Genomic DNA, 18,014 nt, shown 5'->3' on the forward strand with positions numbered 1-18,014 from the left:
TGCTTTGTAATCTCATGCAATTCTGAGGTGGGCCGAGATTGAGGAAGGATTTAAACTGATGGCAAAGGCTTTTTGGTCTTCTTTTTTGGACTTCTGTTTTGGAGCAGAGGCGTCTTTTCCATGATGTGAGGTTATCTTGCCTAGACCTCTGGCCTAGGCACGTGTTTTTTCTTATTCTGTATTTTCTTTAATCTTTAACCTTTAATAAACCTCTAAAAAATATAATACTCCTTGCAGAGAGAAACTAATTTCTACCTGCCTCAGTCTCCATATTCCTAAATTTTAATCTTTACACAGGGCCAAGGAAACTATAAATAACAGGATACCTTTTTGTAACCCAAAGTACCAGAGGTAATAGGAGATGTCAATTTATTTCATTAAAAAAAATTGGCTCTTTCTTCCCTACATAAAAACAGATTTCTTCGAAAACCAGTAACACTTGAGTGAATGAAACATTTATTAAACACTTACAAGGTGAAGAAGTCCTAAGCTAAGCACAAAGGATGAAAACAGAAAAGCTTGATGGTCCCTGCTCTTGAGGAGCTCACATTCATTTAGGGGCAAAGGCTTCAATGAACATAGCAATTCCTGTGCCCAAACGAATTCCCTGCTAGTCTCTGCTTTTCAGAATCCTTCTCCTTTCAAGGCTCAGCTAAAGAGCAGCCTTGACTTTTTTCTTCTGTATCTCCCTAGTTGACAATCATCTCTTCCTCCTAAAGAACGTTATCTGGTTCCCTAAAGAACCTTATCTGGAACCTTCCTTTGTCTCTACCACTTCCTGCCTTTTATTATATTTAAATGTACACATGGGATATCCTAACCTCAGTGCAAGTGATTCTTAAAGACAAGAAATGTGACATTAAAAAATAACTTTGTTAAAGCAAGAACTTAGGATAAAAGGTGTCAACTAATTAATCAATGTTGGTCAAACGAATTTGAATCTCTTCTTATTGTTTTAAGTCTATTCTATCTACAGGCAGAATTGCCTTGGGCACTGAGAAATAACATCGCACAGCTTAGTGAAGAAGAGATGTGTACCAAGGTCTTCCTGCTTCCAAAAACAGTCACCTAGATAATATAGTTGGTTTTTCTATAAGTAATCCCATGAGGTTTGGAAAGGACTTTACATACATGATTTGATTTTCTAAAATCTTATCAATTTACATTAATATGTTATGGCTTCTCTAGTGGATTACATAGCTTTGGAGTCACATTCATACTGTATGGTCTATAAAACCACCATAAAAATTGGTTGTAAGTGGAAAAAAAAAATCTCAAACTAGAATGCCACTGCATGAATACTAAATCTGTTGAAACTATTTTCTTCTCCGTTACTGCCTTTACTGTCCAGCTTCCCCCACACTGCTGCCAACCATTCCAGAACACTATCCAACCACCCAAAAAGATAATGTGTATTTTTTACTCTTATATTGCTTAAAAAGCTGATGACATTTCAGTTTTGAAAAAATCAAGCTTTGGAGCAGTTTGGTGGCTCAGTGGACTGAAAGACAGGCCTAGGCATGGGCAGTCCAGGTTCAAATCTGGCCTTCGATACTTCCTAGATGTGTGGCCCTGGGCAAGTCACTTTACCCCCACTGACCAGCTCTTACCACTCTTCTACCTTGGAACCAATACACAGTATTGATTCCAAGACAGAAGGTAAGGGTTTAAAAAAGAAATAACAATATCAAGCTGGTATTGTAATGGTAAAGGATAAAAACATAAAAGATAAAAAGTTCAAGTCTCATATATTAAATATCTATTATTAATAACCATTCCATCAAAATTCTGAAGGGAAGTTTCTTGTTCATCAAAATACTTCTCCAAATTGGAGAATTAGAAAATAAGACTGAATCAAAATATGGTTTGATAGAACAACTCCAGGTTTTAAAAAGACCAGCGATTCTCAACTGTTTTTGTTTAATGAACAGTCTTATTCTTTGCCTCAAAGACTCTTGAATGCCTATCATTTTTCTGTAATGCTGCAGCTTCCACTGTCTACATTTAAATCATTTTAGTCCTGACTGATGACTATTCATCATATCTAGCTACTTGTTTTCCATTTCTTGTTCTGGAAAGAAAAATCAAATCTCTACTACCATTCCTGGAAATGGTATGTACTTTGCCTTGCCCTATGACTCCACTAACCATGCCCCTGACTTCCCAGTCCAAAACACAAGCTCTCTCCCACTCTCTTCTCCTTTATGCTTACATCTCCCCTTGAGAGTAAGGACTGTTGTTTTTTTCCATCTGAATCCCCACCAATTAGCTCCTTACCCTCTCTGTGCCTTAGTAAATGTTAAAAATTATTCTTGTTCCCACTGAGGAGCCAGCAAAACAGTCCTGGCAAAACTCTATAAAGGCATAGTCTTTGAAAAATCATTCCAGATAAATCCCATTTTGATAAATTCAAAATCCACTGAAATTTGGTACTGAAATTTTGTTGTATCAAAGATTGTTCCAAATAAGATGGCAATTAACCAAGGACTGGCAATCTTTTTGTTTACATGGGGCTTTTTCTGATATAATAAAATCTGCTCTAAACTTTCACAACTAACTGGAATTTTAAAGGAGATACAGTTGTGGAGTTAATCAATCAACAATAATTGACTATCTGTCAGGTATGGTACTTAGTGCTAAAGATACAAGAAAGGCAAAAACATCCTTGCCTTCAAGAAGCTCATGGTCTAAGGAGAGAGACAATTCCTAAATAACTAGACAACAGAGTATTATATAAGGTAATAGAGTAGATGATGTAAAGTGATTTCAGAGGAAAGGGGGATAAGAGAATGAAAGGAAGGCCCTCCAGCAAAAGGTGGGCTTTGAAATGAGTTTCTGAAGGAAGCCAAGAGGGGAAGACATGGAGGAAAGCATAGTCCAAAGGCACAGAGTCAGAAGGAAAATTTTGAATGCTGGAAAAGAGGAAGGGCATAATATATATATTTATATAGTACCTTCTATGTGCCAGAAACTACTTGGCACTTCAGATTCTCATTTGTCCTCCCAACCTTACAAAGTAGGAGCTGTTATTATTCCCATTTTGTTGTTCATCCTTCCTTTTAAGAAAACCAATGCTATCCAGGAGAGATGTCTTGACTTTTGCATTAATTGGATTGAAGTGAGGCAAAGGTGCACAGAGTGGTCAATCTCATTCTCTCTTCCAAAGTCATCTAAGACCATTCAGTGGCAAGACAAAGGTCAGGAGGATTAGTGATGGCCCTGGATGACCTTGGCACCCTCCATGTCTGACCAAGCTCTAAGCACCCACCTTCATGGCTAGTGGAACAAATTGTTCTCATCTGCCCAATTCCACCATGGTTAGTTTTCACATGCTTGGATAGACAACCCCCCTCCCAACTCACCAATGAGTTGGTGGCCCATTGATCACCCTCAATCTAGTTTAGCCCATCTGCTAAGATGGTTCAGAGGGCTGTGGTCACTCTATGTGCTAGAGCTTCTTGGAAACAAAGGTAAGAATTCAGTGCCAAGTAGACCCCCAACAATGGGTGATCCCCATTTTACAGATGAGGCAAACATTAAGTGATTTGTCTGGGTCTTTCAGACTCTAGACACAGTGTTCTACCCACTATACCACCTTGCTGCCTAGAATAGGTATATGAATAGATCATAAAAGAAATGGCTGACAAACATCTACAAAAGGCAATGGAATATAAAGAGTTACACTGATTTCTCATTAGGAACGAGTCATTCCAGACTAACCTTGTTTCCTTTTTTGACAGGAAAACTAAATTAGTAGATGAGGTATAGTTTACCTAGATTTATTTTAGCAAAGCTTTTGATAAAAGTATCTCATACTATTCTTACAGATAAAATGGACATGAATACAGTCAAATGGATTCATAATAGATTAGATGGTCAGACTCAGAAAGTACCTGCTAATGGCACAATGTTTGTCTTCTTGACAAGAGGCCCTTAAGAGAAATGTCCCTAGGATCAGTGTTTAGGTCATTTACTTTTAACCTTTTTAACATAAAGGAATGGACAGTATGCTCATCAAATTTGCAGATGTCGCAAAGCTAGGAGAAGCAGCTAACACACTAGATAACAGAATCAGGATCCAAAAGGATGTTAACAGGCTTAATCTAATAAAACATTCAACGGGGATTCATAAGGGATTCATATCAAGTCTTGCACCTGGGTACCAATTTTACTAGCATAAGATGCAAAAGGTATGGAAAAACAATAGTTCTGAAAAAGAATTGGAGTTTTTAATAGTGGACTACAAACTCAGACTGAGTCAATAATATGATATGGGGTAGTCAAAAAAAAAGCTAATGAAGTCAAGGTTTCCATTAGAAGAATCATAGCTTATAGAAATAGCAAGGTGAAAATTCCCCTACACTATGCTCTCAGACCTCAAGGGTTGTGTTTAATTCTGGGCACAATGATTTAAGGAGGACATTGATAAGCTGGAAAATGTGCAGAGGACAACCAGAATGGTGGAGCCTTAAGATCATGGTACATGAGGATCAGCTGATGGACTTGGAAATGATTGGCCTATAGACTAAGGGGAAACATGATAGCTATCTCTCTTATCTTCCCGTTTAAAAATCTTCCATACATATCCTTTAAAAATCTAAATCTACAGCACATCTAAGGTGAACCCTGACTTTCCTATTCTCTATCATAAATTTTTAGTTGGAAATTGTCTCTTTCCCAGAAGACTACCATCATTTGTACCCTAGCAACCAATTCTTCCTTGTTTGTGAGAATCCAATCTAGTACAGTATTTCTCCTTGAGTCTTCCATCTTTTTAAAGATAAGGTTATTAATAAGGCAAGTCATTACCTGAAGCTTTGCTTTTGGCCGAGAGAAAACTCCAGTAGATAACCAGATGCTTCTCATTACTATTATATCCTGTCTCCATGCTAGAAATCACCTATTTCCAAAACTTTTCATACCCATCTTCTCCTTTCCAGGTGGTCTGTAGGATTTAATCATAAGTTTCTCCCTCTGTTGAATTAGAGCTTCCTGCTCTAGAACTTAGATGTGTAAAATTGAGATTTGAACTCTGGACTTCAATCCCCACAAGCCCTTGCTCCACTTCCCCAAAATGCTTTGTAATCCCACAGAATTCTGAGGTGGGCGAGATCTAGAAGGTATTTAAGCTGAGGTCTCTTTTTGGACTTCCTTTTTGGAGCAGAGGCGTCTTTTCCATGATTTGAGGTTATTTTGTCTAGGCCTCTGGCCTAGGCACATGTTTCTTACTTGTATATTCTTTAATCCTTAATCCTTAATAAACCTCTAAAAAATATAATACTCCTTGCAGAGAGAAACTAATTTCTACCTGCCTTAGTCTCCCCATATTCCTAAATTTTAACTGTTACAGATGTCCTATCTTTCCAAGAAGCTGTTTTCTCAAAAATCTTCTCAAGAATCTACTACACTTCCTTTTTACTTATCCTTTACCTTTTGAATAAGGCATACTCTTCCAGAGTCATACTCTAATTAAGTTAACTCCCATCAAGTCTCAGTGATACTTATGAGGTTCAAATTTGCCTCCTTGCTTTTTGGATCTTCAGTTCTTACTTGTTTGCCTAAACTTTGTGCATTTGTGTATATAAGTTACATGTTTTACTTCTAGATCCTTTCATCTTGAATTTAGTTTATTCTGCTAAGAATTTGAAGGTGTCATTTTTCTCCCTACCTTGTGGCCACTCTCTATGGTATCTAGTTTGGTAACTATATAGACATCAATTTTCTTCTCTCCCCTTCCTTTTCAATTTACAGACTTTTTGATTACAGATATTGCAAGAGTCCAAACATTCTCACCAGCCATTCCCAAGAGCACAGTGTCCCTGGCCAGGAGCCTATCATTCTTATATTTCAGGGTACGGCCAAGAAATACAAATCCCATTTCTCAGACACCACCTTCTTTAAACAGTGATTCACTTCATAAATCTACCTCTCTCTTCTGAAACTCTTGCCTTTGATTTATTAGAATGGAAGATCCTTGGGGACAGAAGCTGTTTCATTTTTGTCTTGGTATCCTTCATAAATCCTCGGAACATAGTAGGTTATTAATAAATGCTTGGTGATTGACTGGCTATAGTGATGAAACACCACACCTCTAAGTTCTTCAATTTCTTCCCCACACCTTTACAAAGCTTAGCAATGCTGTCAAATTCCTTTAGACAACATCAATTATGGCCAACTGAGTCATCAGAAGTGGGTGGTAACCTTCTGGTTTGACAAGTCTTGGGAAATTCTCTATCACATCCTAAACATTTTCCTGATCTTTACTACTGGGATCAAGGTGACAAACTGTTCCTCAGATCTCCTGAGCAGGATTCCGGATACCGATCCTCTTTTTTGCTCACCCTTGATGACCCAGAGAACTTTGTCAGCATCAACATCATTCCTTGTAGTAAACAGAAAAGTTCCTTTCTCTTCAGGGCCAATTCTCTTCTTTAAGACTCTTTATCTATTTCTCACTTCTCCTTTTGAATTTTATCAGTTTTTTGTCCTACAGTCCAATGACTATATAGAAAGGTACCTTAAACTACCTTTTCTACCCCTTCCGGAAATCGAACATATAATGTAGATGCATATGAAAGTGACAGAAAAACATGACCCCAAATATGGCTTGCAACAGAAGTGACAAAATTTGTTCATGGTAAGAAAGGATTGGGATCTGCCAAAAGGTGTACTCAAGGCTTTTATCATTGCAGTATAGAAGCACTAGAAATTATGGCTGATGAAGAGTTAAAAGTGCTGTTTAAAGAAGCTCCATTCTCTGAACTGGTTCTTGAACCTGGAATAAGTGTATTAGATATATGTCACAAAGCAAATGCCATTTCAGATGGCCCCAGAGGTTCAAGGAGAGAAAAGTTAACATGAACATCATAAATAATGTGCCTCAAAGACAACAACTCCAGTATTTTCGCCCAAGTTTGGCTTCTCAACAAGTAAAGAATTTTATAATTAAAAAATTTTTTTCTATCCCCCAAGTCTCCTCAAATAAGCCACAATTATTTTATTGAGAACCTTTTTCTTCATTTTTCACATTGAGTCCTTTTATTTTATTTATTTTTTTAGAGTCCCTTACCTTCTGTCTTAGAATCAATATTATGTATTGGTTTCAAGGCAGAAGAGCAGTAAGGGCTAGGCAATGAGGATTAAATGACTTGCCCAGGGTCACACAGCTAGGAAGTATTTGAGGCCACATTTGAACCACTGAACCACCCAGCTTCCCCCTTATTTTATTTTTTTAGAGATTTTTCATTCTTCCTAATGATTTGGTGAATAGAGTCATCCCTATCTATTTTTCTATAAGGGAGACAAGCTTTCACTTCCAATTCTAAGCAGGCAGTCAACAAATTAAGGCAGAAATACAAAACTATCTCACATACACACTCTCAAATCACTGCAAATATGGTCTACTCTCCATGCCCACCAGAAATAAGATTTGTTGAAGCACTTTGAACTTTACTAGACTGCTAGGTGACACAGAGGATGAGGACTAAGGCCTGTAGTAAGGAAAACTCATCTCGAGTTCAAACCTGGCCTCAGATACTTATTAGCTGTGGGACCCTGGGACAGTCACTTAACCCAGTTTTCTCATCTGTCAAATGAGTTGGAGAAAGTATCTTTGCCAACAAGACCCCAAATAGGTCAGAAAGAGTTATACACAAATGAAATGTCTGAAGAATAATAGTTTCCTCATTTGTGAGGAACAGCTGCATGAGTCATGAAGAATAATTACGAAAGAAAAGTCACCATAATAACAATAAGAGAATGCAAAGTGAAACCATTCTGAGGCTTCACCTCAGATCCAGTAAATTATCTGATGACAAAGGAGAAATAGTTAAAAATGCTAGCAAGAAAGTTAAGCAAACACAGTTGATAGAGAAACACTGCTAGAAAGCAGTATAGAATTATGAAAAAAGAACTAAAATATCCATACTCTTTGACCTAGAGAACCTACTGCTAGGTACATACTTCAAGGAGATTAAAGACTGAAAGGCTCTTTATATAGCAAAATATTTATATAAGAACTTTTTTGGTAGCAAGAAACTTCAAAACAAGCAGATGCCTTTCAATTGAAGATGGCCAAACAAATATTGGCATGTGTATAATAGAATTAATGATAGCTGTTATAAGAAATAAGGAATGTTCAGTGAATCATGGAAAAACTTACACAAGATGAGGCAGGGTAAATGAAACTGAACCAAGAAAACAATACACACAATGCCAAGAATGGAAAATGGAAGGGGGGGGGGGGAACATAAGGTAACTATAATGCCCAAACTTTACCCTGAAGAGTAGAGCAAAAACACCTCTCCCCTAGGAACAGTGAACAACATACCAGCAGTCAGGTCACTATGGTGGTCTGTTTTGCTGAAATGTCTTTTTACCCTCTTTTTAAACATTTCTGTTTCAAGAGATAGCTCATTTGAGTGGGAGAGGAAAATATTGGGAAATGAATGTGCTGCAATAATGTAAGAAATGAATAATAATAAGATAAAATGTTAAAAATAATAATGTCCTTTACACTCCATAAGGACAGGAACCATTTCTTAGTCTTTTTGTCTTCCCCAGAGCCTGACATGGCTTTGCACTTTCCAAGAATCTAGGATTTCATTGATGTGGGACCACCCCACCTCACCAAGCATAACCACTCTGTAGTGTTTGGCAGGTGTTGTTTTTGAAAACTATCATCCTTCAGCCAAGGAGGTAATGAGAATTATAGAACCACAGAATTTCTGAATTGGAAAGGATCTTGATGGTGGTCTAATCAAATCTATCTTTGCAAAAATTCTTACAACATACCTGGCAAATGGTCATCAGTCTTTATTTTACCATAAGTTTCAATGTTTCTATAATCATATCTTTCTGAATATACTAGTTTTCATAATGAATTGTAAATAGTAAAATTAGAAGTATATTTCTGCAGGTCTCAGAAAGAAGCCACATACGCTTCAACCAACTGAAAAACTTGATCCATGTGGAGAAGAGTGTAGAAATGCAATTTTTTCCAATGTTGAGAAATAAGATAATTTTTTTCAAATTAATTCTTCAGGAAATTAACCAGGTTTAATTATCAAGAACCTGACTTTAAATGAAAGGCAAAATAGGTACAAGTTCTTTATTTTAAACTATTAAAAATGTTTTAATGCTGGATTAATTCAACCTCCAAATTGCTCTTAAAAAAAAATAGATCTAAAAGAATTTGGAATGGGGAAACAAACCAACAGATCTAAGTGATAATTTGCAGGGATTTTATTTCACAGACATGCTTCACTTTTTTTGTTACATTCTTTTTAAGTCAAAAGTTCCCTGAAACTTGCAACTGTATGTCACTCACCCTGAACCTCATTCAAAAGCATTTCTATATTGTTTGTGTGTATGTGGGGGTGGGGGGTGAGATGGAGTGGGGTATAGGTCCAAGAAATACAACCTTGAAGAATTTAGTTCTCAGTAACTGGAGCATTTTTGGTCAAAACCTAGTTTTTCCATGAGTTGTATTTAAAACTGAGTCATTTTTCAGATTAGGGCAGCTAAAGGTGGTAGAGTGGATATAGTCCCAGGCCTGGTGTTTGGAAGGCTCATCTTCCTAAATTAAAATCTGGCCTCAGACACTTACTAGCTGTGTGACCCTGAACAAGTCATTTCACCCTTTTTGTCTTTGTTTCCTCATCTATCAAATGAGCTGGAGTAAGGAAATGGCAAACCAGGATCTCCGACAAGAAAACCCCACATGAGTCTCAAAAAGTCAAGACTTCAGCAGGTCTCAGAAACGTTGGAAATACAGGTGGCGTTAGGGCCACTTTTGCAAAAGAGGAAACTAAGGTGTACTGTAAGTGACACGCCTATAGGGAAAGAGCTGGCAAGTGAGGGAGTCCCTCCCTCACTCGCCAGCCAGTTTCTTCAACGAGGAACCAGGAGTCAGATTGAGCTAAGGAAGTAGGTAAGGCCCCCAAGGACAACTTCCCGGGTAAATCCCGTACTCGGAATTCGCGAGCAATAACGGCAACATAGCCAGTCACAATAGAGTCCCCGCAAATATACAGTCACACCCGGAGTCACACCTGGACTACTCAGAGAGGCGCCAACACCCAAGGATAGGTTAGCCTCCCCCCCAACCCGGGAGGAAAGCCGCACCGACCCCCGTCGGCCCGGCCAATCACCGGCCGCTCCCAGCGTCCTAGCCCCGCCCCCCAGCTTCAGGGCTCCATCCTCCTCTTCACCTCGTCACACACGACTCACAACATTCTAATCCTCGCCTGGCCCTCTCACGCGGTCTGCAGCCAATCCCAGGCTACTCTCGTAGTTCTAACCACGCCTTCTCCTTCCAGTCACACTCAACGTCCCCCAATGCTCTCACGCTCACCCCACCCGAGTCTGCTCCAGCCAATCCCCGACAGTTCTCAACATCCTCGCCCCGCCCTGGTCTAAACGCTCTCCTCCCCCATTCTCGGAGCTCCGAGCCGGCTCCCGGCAGGGTCACCACACCTGCTCACCCCACCCCCACCCCCCACTCCTCGCGTCAGACCCCGTCGTTCCATCGTCGTCCTCGCGCCGTTCCCCACTCCCGGCCCCAACGTTCGCTCCCTCCTCCCCAGTCCGAGCCGCCCGGGCCGCTCACCTTTCGGGGACCTCCTCCTCCGCCATGTCCGCTTTCTCCTTGCTCGCCCCAGCCCGACTCGGGCTCCGGGCGACCCCGAAGAAATGACCCAGTCTCGCCCGAGGCCCCTCGCCACCACACAAGCCGGTTGACAACCCGACTGAGGAGGCACCGCCTCCCACAGCCGCGAGACCTTAAGGGCGCGCGCCACCCCCTGGCCCGGCCCCGCACGTGCCTCTGCGTCATCGCGCTCGCGGGCGCGGCCAAGCGCGACCTCTGTGTCCTGTGCGCATGCGCGTCAGGTACCGCCCCTCCCACCGGGTGGAGGGGGAGGAGTCATGAGGGGGCGGGGCGCAGAGGTCAACGCTGGAATGGAGCCCGGGGTTTGGTTAGGGCCACCCTTCTCCGGGAAGAGAGGTTTCTTCATTCCAGGAGCCCAGATCTAGGGTTGGAGGAGACCCTAGAGGTCCATTAGTGCGGCCCCCGCCTTTTACAGAGGAGGAAACCGAGGCAAATAGAAGAGACATCCCTTCAAACTAAGAGCCCACATGAAGGGCTGAAAGAGACTCCAGATGTCAATTAGTGGGAGTCCCACTTTATACCGAGGGAGCAAACTGAGGACTGGAAAGGACCGCAGAAGTCATATAGTGCGACCCCCCCCCCCCCCAGAAGAGCCGTCCTGTCTCCAGCTGAGGAGTGATGTGATCAGAACACGGAGTTAGGAGGATTCTTTGGGTAAAGGTGTAAAGCCCAATTAGGGATTTGACCTAGGGAGGGCTTGACTGAAGAAGTAGAGAAGTGCAATGAGAAGCCATGAGGACCGACTAAAGAGGACTTAGCAAGTGGTTTGGGTGCAGAGAAGGCTCCAAGATGGTAGCCCAGGCTTTGAGTGTGAGGGAGTGAGATGGTAGTAAATTATATCATTAGAAATAAATCAAGTTTGGGATGGGAGTGACGGAAAGGAAGAAGAGATATGAATCTGAGAGAGAAGAAGGAAGGACCGATCTGGGGTGAGCTGAAAGCTGAAATAGTTTTGCTGGCTATACAAGGGTGGAGTCTAAAAGTCTGATTTTAGGACCCAGCAAGGAAGTGAAAGACAGAAGAGGGAACCCAGGAAGGATGACTGGAAGTCTGGAATGCCAGAGTCTAGAAAAGATCTTGGAGGATGTGGCATTTGTCCTACACTGAGAGAGAAAGAAGTAGGAGGAGCTCAAATGAGGGAGATCTGGTAAGGCATCTCCATTCAGTGGAAGAGGGGTGGTTTGGGGACCATGGAGTCCCAGGATGTTCAGAGGCATCTTGCACAGCCCAACTCAAAATTCCCCTTGATTTTTTCCCCTGGGTTTGTGATTTTATCTGCCTTGGGAGCTCCAGGGGAGGCACCTTCTCTGCAAAAGTTTGCTTAGAGCCCTGAGAGGTTGTTACTTTGGCCAGTCACAAACCAGGATGACCCAAGGCAGCACTTCAAGTCAAATTCTTTGTCAGTCTGGGACCAACTCCTTTATGTTCTCTTGGGCTGCTTCCCTCTCCTCATAAAGTGAATGGAGAGCCAGCCAGAAACTTCTAGTAAGGGGAACTCACTACCTCCTAGGACAGCTCATTTCCACTTCTGCATACTTATTGCCAAGATTTTCTTCCTTGTATCAAACCTAAATTTGTCTCTTTATAACTTTATTGTTGCCCTGTGAGTCCTAGCAGAATCCTGATTCATATCCTAGCCCTGCCTACTTTCTACCTGTGAGATGCTGGACAAGTTACTTTTAATGCTACTTGGGCCTGAGTTTCCTTATTGATAAAATAAAGGGTTTGTACCACTTGACCTCCAGTCTTTCACTTACAAATCTACAATTCTAGGAATCCTCCCTAGCTTCCCTGATGCATGAAAGGGTAAACTATAGCTGGAACCTTGCAGGTCACAAAGGGCAAACCAGTATAGAGTATAGAGATGTGGAGTGGTCAGAGAGCCAGGAAGGGTTTGAGTGAAGTGTTTAAGACAGACTGAAAGCTGTGTGGGTCTGGAGAGGAGAAAACAGAGAAGTAGGCTGTGGTTTAACAGGAATTCCTGGGTAATGGAGCTGTCAGATGTGAGGCAATGCCTGGTGATGATGAAGTTGTGGATCTGTGTATGCCTTCAATAAATGACTGACACCATTGCCATGACTATTATAATTTCTCTCTCAGGATGACACAGACGCTCTTAAACCTGGTCACGCAAATAGATTCCTGAGGAATTAGACGAGACCAAGGAAGAATGAGTTTGTAATTGTCCATTCTTGAGTCCTGGATCACAAAGCAGTCCTGAGCAAACACTGCATGGATAAAACATCCCACTAAGAGCTAACATGAGAGGAATCATTGTGGAGCAAAGTTTCCCTAACTACCTACCACAACCACACCTCATGGTTTTCTAAAGTTGTTTAGCAAAAATGTCTTTTGAAACCTGAGGGATCACGTCTGTCTATCACTTCACAGATGAGAAAACTGAAGTTCCAAGTTGATGAGTGACTTACACCAAGCCCCACAGAGGCAAAATCAGGATTTGAACCAGCATTCTGACTCCATATCCTTTCTCTGCATTGCCTCTTCTTAGTCAGTCAGTCAGTCAGTAGTAAATCAGTCAGTCAATAATTACTTGTGTCAGGTAGGCACTACACTAAGTGCTAATAATACAAAGAAATAAAAGACAGTTCCTGCCCTTACAAGAGCTTACAGCCTCAGGGGGAAGACATTATGCAAACAGCTCTTTACAGACCTGACATATAAGAGATAAACTTGGGGGAGGGGGGGAATCAATGGAGAGAAGGTACTAGCATTAAGGGGGATCAGGAAAAGCTTCTTAGAGAAGGTGGGACTTGAGAGGAGACTTCAGGAGAGTCCAGAGGCAGAGATGAAGAGGGAGGGAATGCTAGGCATGGGGGATAGCAAGTGAAAATGCCTGGAATCAGGAGATGGAGTGATGAGAGAAATAGCAAGGAGGCCATTGTTGCTGGATAGCAAAGTCCATGGAGCTCTGGAAGGTTTTAGAAGCCTGGTACAGGTGGTTTTAAATGCCAGAGGATTTCATATTGGATACCAGAGGCCATAGGAAGCCACTGGAGTTGAGTGAACATAGATTGAGGTCGTATGGCCAGACCTGAGCTAAGGAAGATCAATTTAGCAGTGGAAGAGTGAATGGGCTAGAGTGGAGAGAGCTTTGAGGCAACCAGAACGACTAGCAGCTTTGGCAGAAGTCCAAGTGTGATGTGATAAGAGCTTGCACTGGACAAGAAAGTCCAAATATGAGATGTCACGAAGGTAGAAATGGCAGAACTTGGCATGGTTGGATATGAGATGTACCTTGATGGTACCTTCCACAGTAAGAAGGAAATGGGGGGAGAGGGTGGGCAGCTAGGTGGGTCAGTGGATTGAGATCTGAGCCTAGAGACAAGAGGTCTTGGGTTCAAATATGGCCTCAGACACATTGCCTAGGCTTTGACACTCTTCTGCCTTGGAACCAATATACAGTATTAGTTCTAAGATAGAAGGTAGAGGTTAAAAAAAAAAAGAAAGGTAGGAAAAGGGGAGACTTGGAATAAGATCCAAAGACCCAGAAAGCAATAACTAGGATAATTTTTTTATATGTCTCATCCTTTGCATTTAGACCTGGGAATTATTTTTTTGTAAAGATATTTTATTTTACCAATTACATGTAAGCCTGGGAATATATTTTTTTAAGATAGCTCACTAATCAAAAGAATTTCAAAGGGTTTATAGGGTAACCACCTTCAACAAAATGACCCCAAATCTGGCCAAGTTGGAAAGATGGGACAAAACTAAGCTGACAAACTACAACTGGATAAAAAAATTTAGTAAGTGTATTTTGACTCCATGTACAGATAATTTGCTAATAATTAGAGTTGTCCAAAAGTGACATGGGCTTCTTTAGGAGGTAGTGAGTTCCCTGTCTCTGGAATTTGTCAAGCAATAACTAGATGACTTACCTGCCAGATATGTCAGACGGTCAACAAGCTCATTTAATAAGTGATTACTCTGTTCCTTGTGGCTGCAGGAGCCGGAGGGCCTCTCCTGAGTAAAGACCACTTTGGAAGCACCAAAAGCTTGCAGACCCCTAAACTGTCCCTGAAAATAGCACACAAACGCCTAAAGTTTGGAACTATGTCTCCCCACCTCCAGGTGAGCAGAGCCCAACTTTAACCTAAAGTTCAAGTTCAAGAAATAGGCTAAGATCTCAGACTATATTACAAAGCAGCGGTCATCAAAACAATTTGGTACTGGCTAAGAGACAGAAAGAAGGATAAGTGGAATAGACTTGGGGCAAGTGACCTCAGCAAGACAATATATGATAAACCCAAAGATCCCAGCTTTTGGGTCAAAAATCCACTATTCGATAAAAACTGCTGGGAAAATTGGAGGATAGCGTGGGAAAGATTAGGATTAGATCAACACCTCACACCCTGCACCAAGATAAATTCAAAATGGGTGACTGACATGAACATAAAGAAGGAAACTATAAGTAAATTAAGTAAACACAGAATAGTATACATGTCAGACCTTTGGGAAGGGAAAGACTTTAAAACCAAGCAACACTTAGAAAGAGTCACAAAATGTAAAATAAATAATTTTGACTACATCAAATTAAAAAGCTTTTGTACAAACAAAACCAATGTAACCAAAATCAGAAGGGAAGCAACAAATTGGGAAACAATCTTCATAAAAACCTCTGACAAAGGTTTAATTACTCAAATGTACAAAGAGCTAAATCAATTGTACAAAAATCAAGCCATTCTCCAATTGATAAATGGGCAAGGGACATGAACAGGCAGTTCTCAGCCAAAGAAATCAAAACTATTAACAAGCACATGAAGAAGTGTTCTACATCTCTTATAATCAGAGAGATGCAAATCAAAACAACTCTGAGGTATCACCTCACACCTAGCAGATTGGCTAACATGACAGCTATGGAAAGTAATGAATGCTGGAGGGGATGTGGCAAAGTAGGGACATTAATTCATTGCTGGTGGAGTTGTGAATTGATCCAACCATTCTGGAGGGCAATTTGGAACTCTGCCCAAAGGGTGCTAAAAGACTGTCTGCCCTTTGATCCAGCCATAGCACTGCTGGGTTTGTACCCCAAAGAGATCATAAGGAAAAAGACTTGTACAAGAATATTCATAGCTGCGCTCTTTGTGGTAGCCAAAAATTGGAAAATGAGGGGATGCCCTTCAATTGGGGAATGGCTGAGCAAACTGTGGTATATGTTGGGGATGGAATACTATTGTGCTCAAAGGAATACTAAAGTGGAGGAATTCCATGGAGACTGGAACAACCTCCAGGAAGTGATGCAGAGCGAGAGGAGCAGAACCAGGAGAACATTGTACACAGAGACTAATACACTGTGGTACAATCGAAGGTGATGGACTTCTCCACTAGGGACAATACAATGTCTCTGAACAATCTGCAGGGACTAAAAAACACTATCCACAAGCAGAGGATAAACTATGGGAATAAAAACACCGATGAAAGGCAACTGCCTGACTACAGGGGCTGAGAGGAAATGACTGAGGAGCGACTCTAAATGAACACTCTAGTGCAAATACCAACAACATGGAAATGGGTTCGAACCAAGAACAAATGTGAAACCCAGTGGAATTGTGCGCCGGCTATGGGAGAAGTGGTGGGAGGGGGGCGAGGGGAGGAAAAGATAATGATCATTGTTTCCAATGAATAATGTTTGTAAATAACCAAATAAAATAATGTTTTAAAAGTAAAAAAAAAAGAAATAGGCTAGAAAAATGAGCAAACAACAACAAAAGAATTTTATTCTACAAAGCTATTGCAAGGGCAGGGCAAGACATTAACACAGAAGGGGGGGAAATGTACATTGTAAAACCAAATCCATTTCCTGGAAGTTAAAAACTGAGATGAGTGGTACAAATTGGGAAGAGAAATGAGAATGATGAAAATCTCTGTTGTGTACATAAATGTAACTTAACCAATATGGAAATGGGGGGGGGGGGTGAGGGGATAAAAGGGAGGAATAGGATAAGGAAGGGAAGATTAAGAGAGGCAGCAATTAGAACAAAATATGGGCCTTTGAGGAGGGGTAGAATAAAAAAGATGAAAAAACATAAGAAAACAGGTTGGAGGGAAATACACAGTAATAACTAACTGTGCCTGTGGTTGGGATGAGCTTACCCATAAAACAGAAGCAGAATGGATTAGAAACCAGAATCCAACAATACGTTGTTCATAAGAAACACATTTAAAACAGAAAGACACACACAGACTTAAAATAAAGGGCTATCATGCTTCAGCTGAAGTAAAAACAAAAAAGACAAGGGTAGCAATCGTGACCTCAGACAAAGCAAAATAAAGATGAACCCGATTAAAAGGTAATTTGAGAAACTGCATTATGTTCAAAGATATCATAATATCAAACATTTTTATAACAAGTTTCCCTATTAAAGGCCTCATTTCTCACCCCAGATCACGTATCAGTTCTTGTCAAATAAGGAGTTTTTTTCTCACATTTACTTTGGGGGGGCAATACCTAACAAGGAGTTATTGAATTCCATTTTTTTCTGATTCTTATCTATTCTGCTGATTTATTTTTCTACTTTTTAAACTAACAAATAGTTTTGATTTCTTCTTAATAATATAGTCTGGAAGTGATCTTACTCCAAAATGAGTAATTGTAGATTACTCCAAAGTTACAGGTGAGGAACTCTGCATAGGCAAATGACAGCATAGGATGGTCAAATCCAGAGCTTGAAGAATCTTAGAAATTACCTCTTCCAACCCCCTCATTTTAAGGATGATTAAAGACCCAGAGATATATGACTGAAGTTATACTAATACTGTTAATAACAATAATAAAGAATAACTAGCATTTATATAGTGTTTATTCTATTCTGGGACAGTGCTAAGCCCTGGAGATAGAAAGGCAAAAGTTCCTGCTCTAAAGGAGCTCACAGTCTAATGAGGAACACATTATGCAAAAAATTGTGTACAAACAAGTTAAAATCAGGATAAATTGGAAATAATTAACAGAGGATGCCTCTAATTAATTAAGAGCTAGTCTCCTTATGTCTGACAGCCAAAGAGAGGCTTTTGTTCAGTGGTGACTGAAAAAGAGAAGCCACAAAGAGCTTTTAGTTGTCCTCTTCCAATATTCTCCTGCCTTGGGTCATTTCCCCCAAACTGGGCCTCATCTTTAGGTAGACACATAAGTAGAACACAATGAGCCACAGTCCTTCTCTCTTGATTCCAGAAATCTGTAGGATGTTTCTCTGTGGGTTTACAAGTAAGCGTAAGCAATGGCAGTGGTTGCCTTGGATGGAAGTAAGCCTGGTCCATTGTTTATTAAGCATTCTTTATATGGTGAATTCTCTGTGAGCAGTTGATTATTAAAACTTAGCCACAATAT

At 40.7% G+C, this 18,014-nt stretch overlaps 1 protein-coding gene across 1 annotated transcript in view; it reads right to left on the reverse strand.

Annotated features, from left to right (window-relative positions):
• Positions 1-10,837, reverse strand: part of ABHD5 (abhydrolase domain containing 5, lysophosphatidic acid acyltransferase) — a 34,585-nt gene extending 23,748 nt beyond the window's left edge. The window contains exon 1 of the mRNA XM_001381247.5: positions 10,610-10,837. Within this exon, the coding sequence (XP_001381284.2) occupies positions 10,610-10,635 (26 nt within the window). The 5' untranslated portion in view covers positions 10,636-10,837. The remainder of the gene's footprint in view (positions 1-10,609) is intronic.
• Between the last annotated feature and the right edge of the window lie 7,177 nt (positions 10,838-18,014).

The sequence above is a fragment of the Monodelphis domestica genome, chromosome 5 (genome assembly GCF_027887165.1).
Source record: "Monodelphis domestica isolate mMonDom1 chromosome 5, mMonDom1.pri, whole genome shotgun sequence".
Lineage (NCBI taxonomy): Eukaryota > Metazoa > Chordata > Mammalia > Didelphimorphia > Didelphidae > Monodelphis > Monodelphis domestica.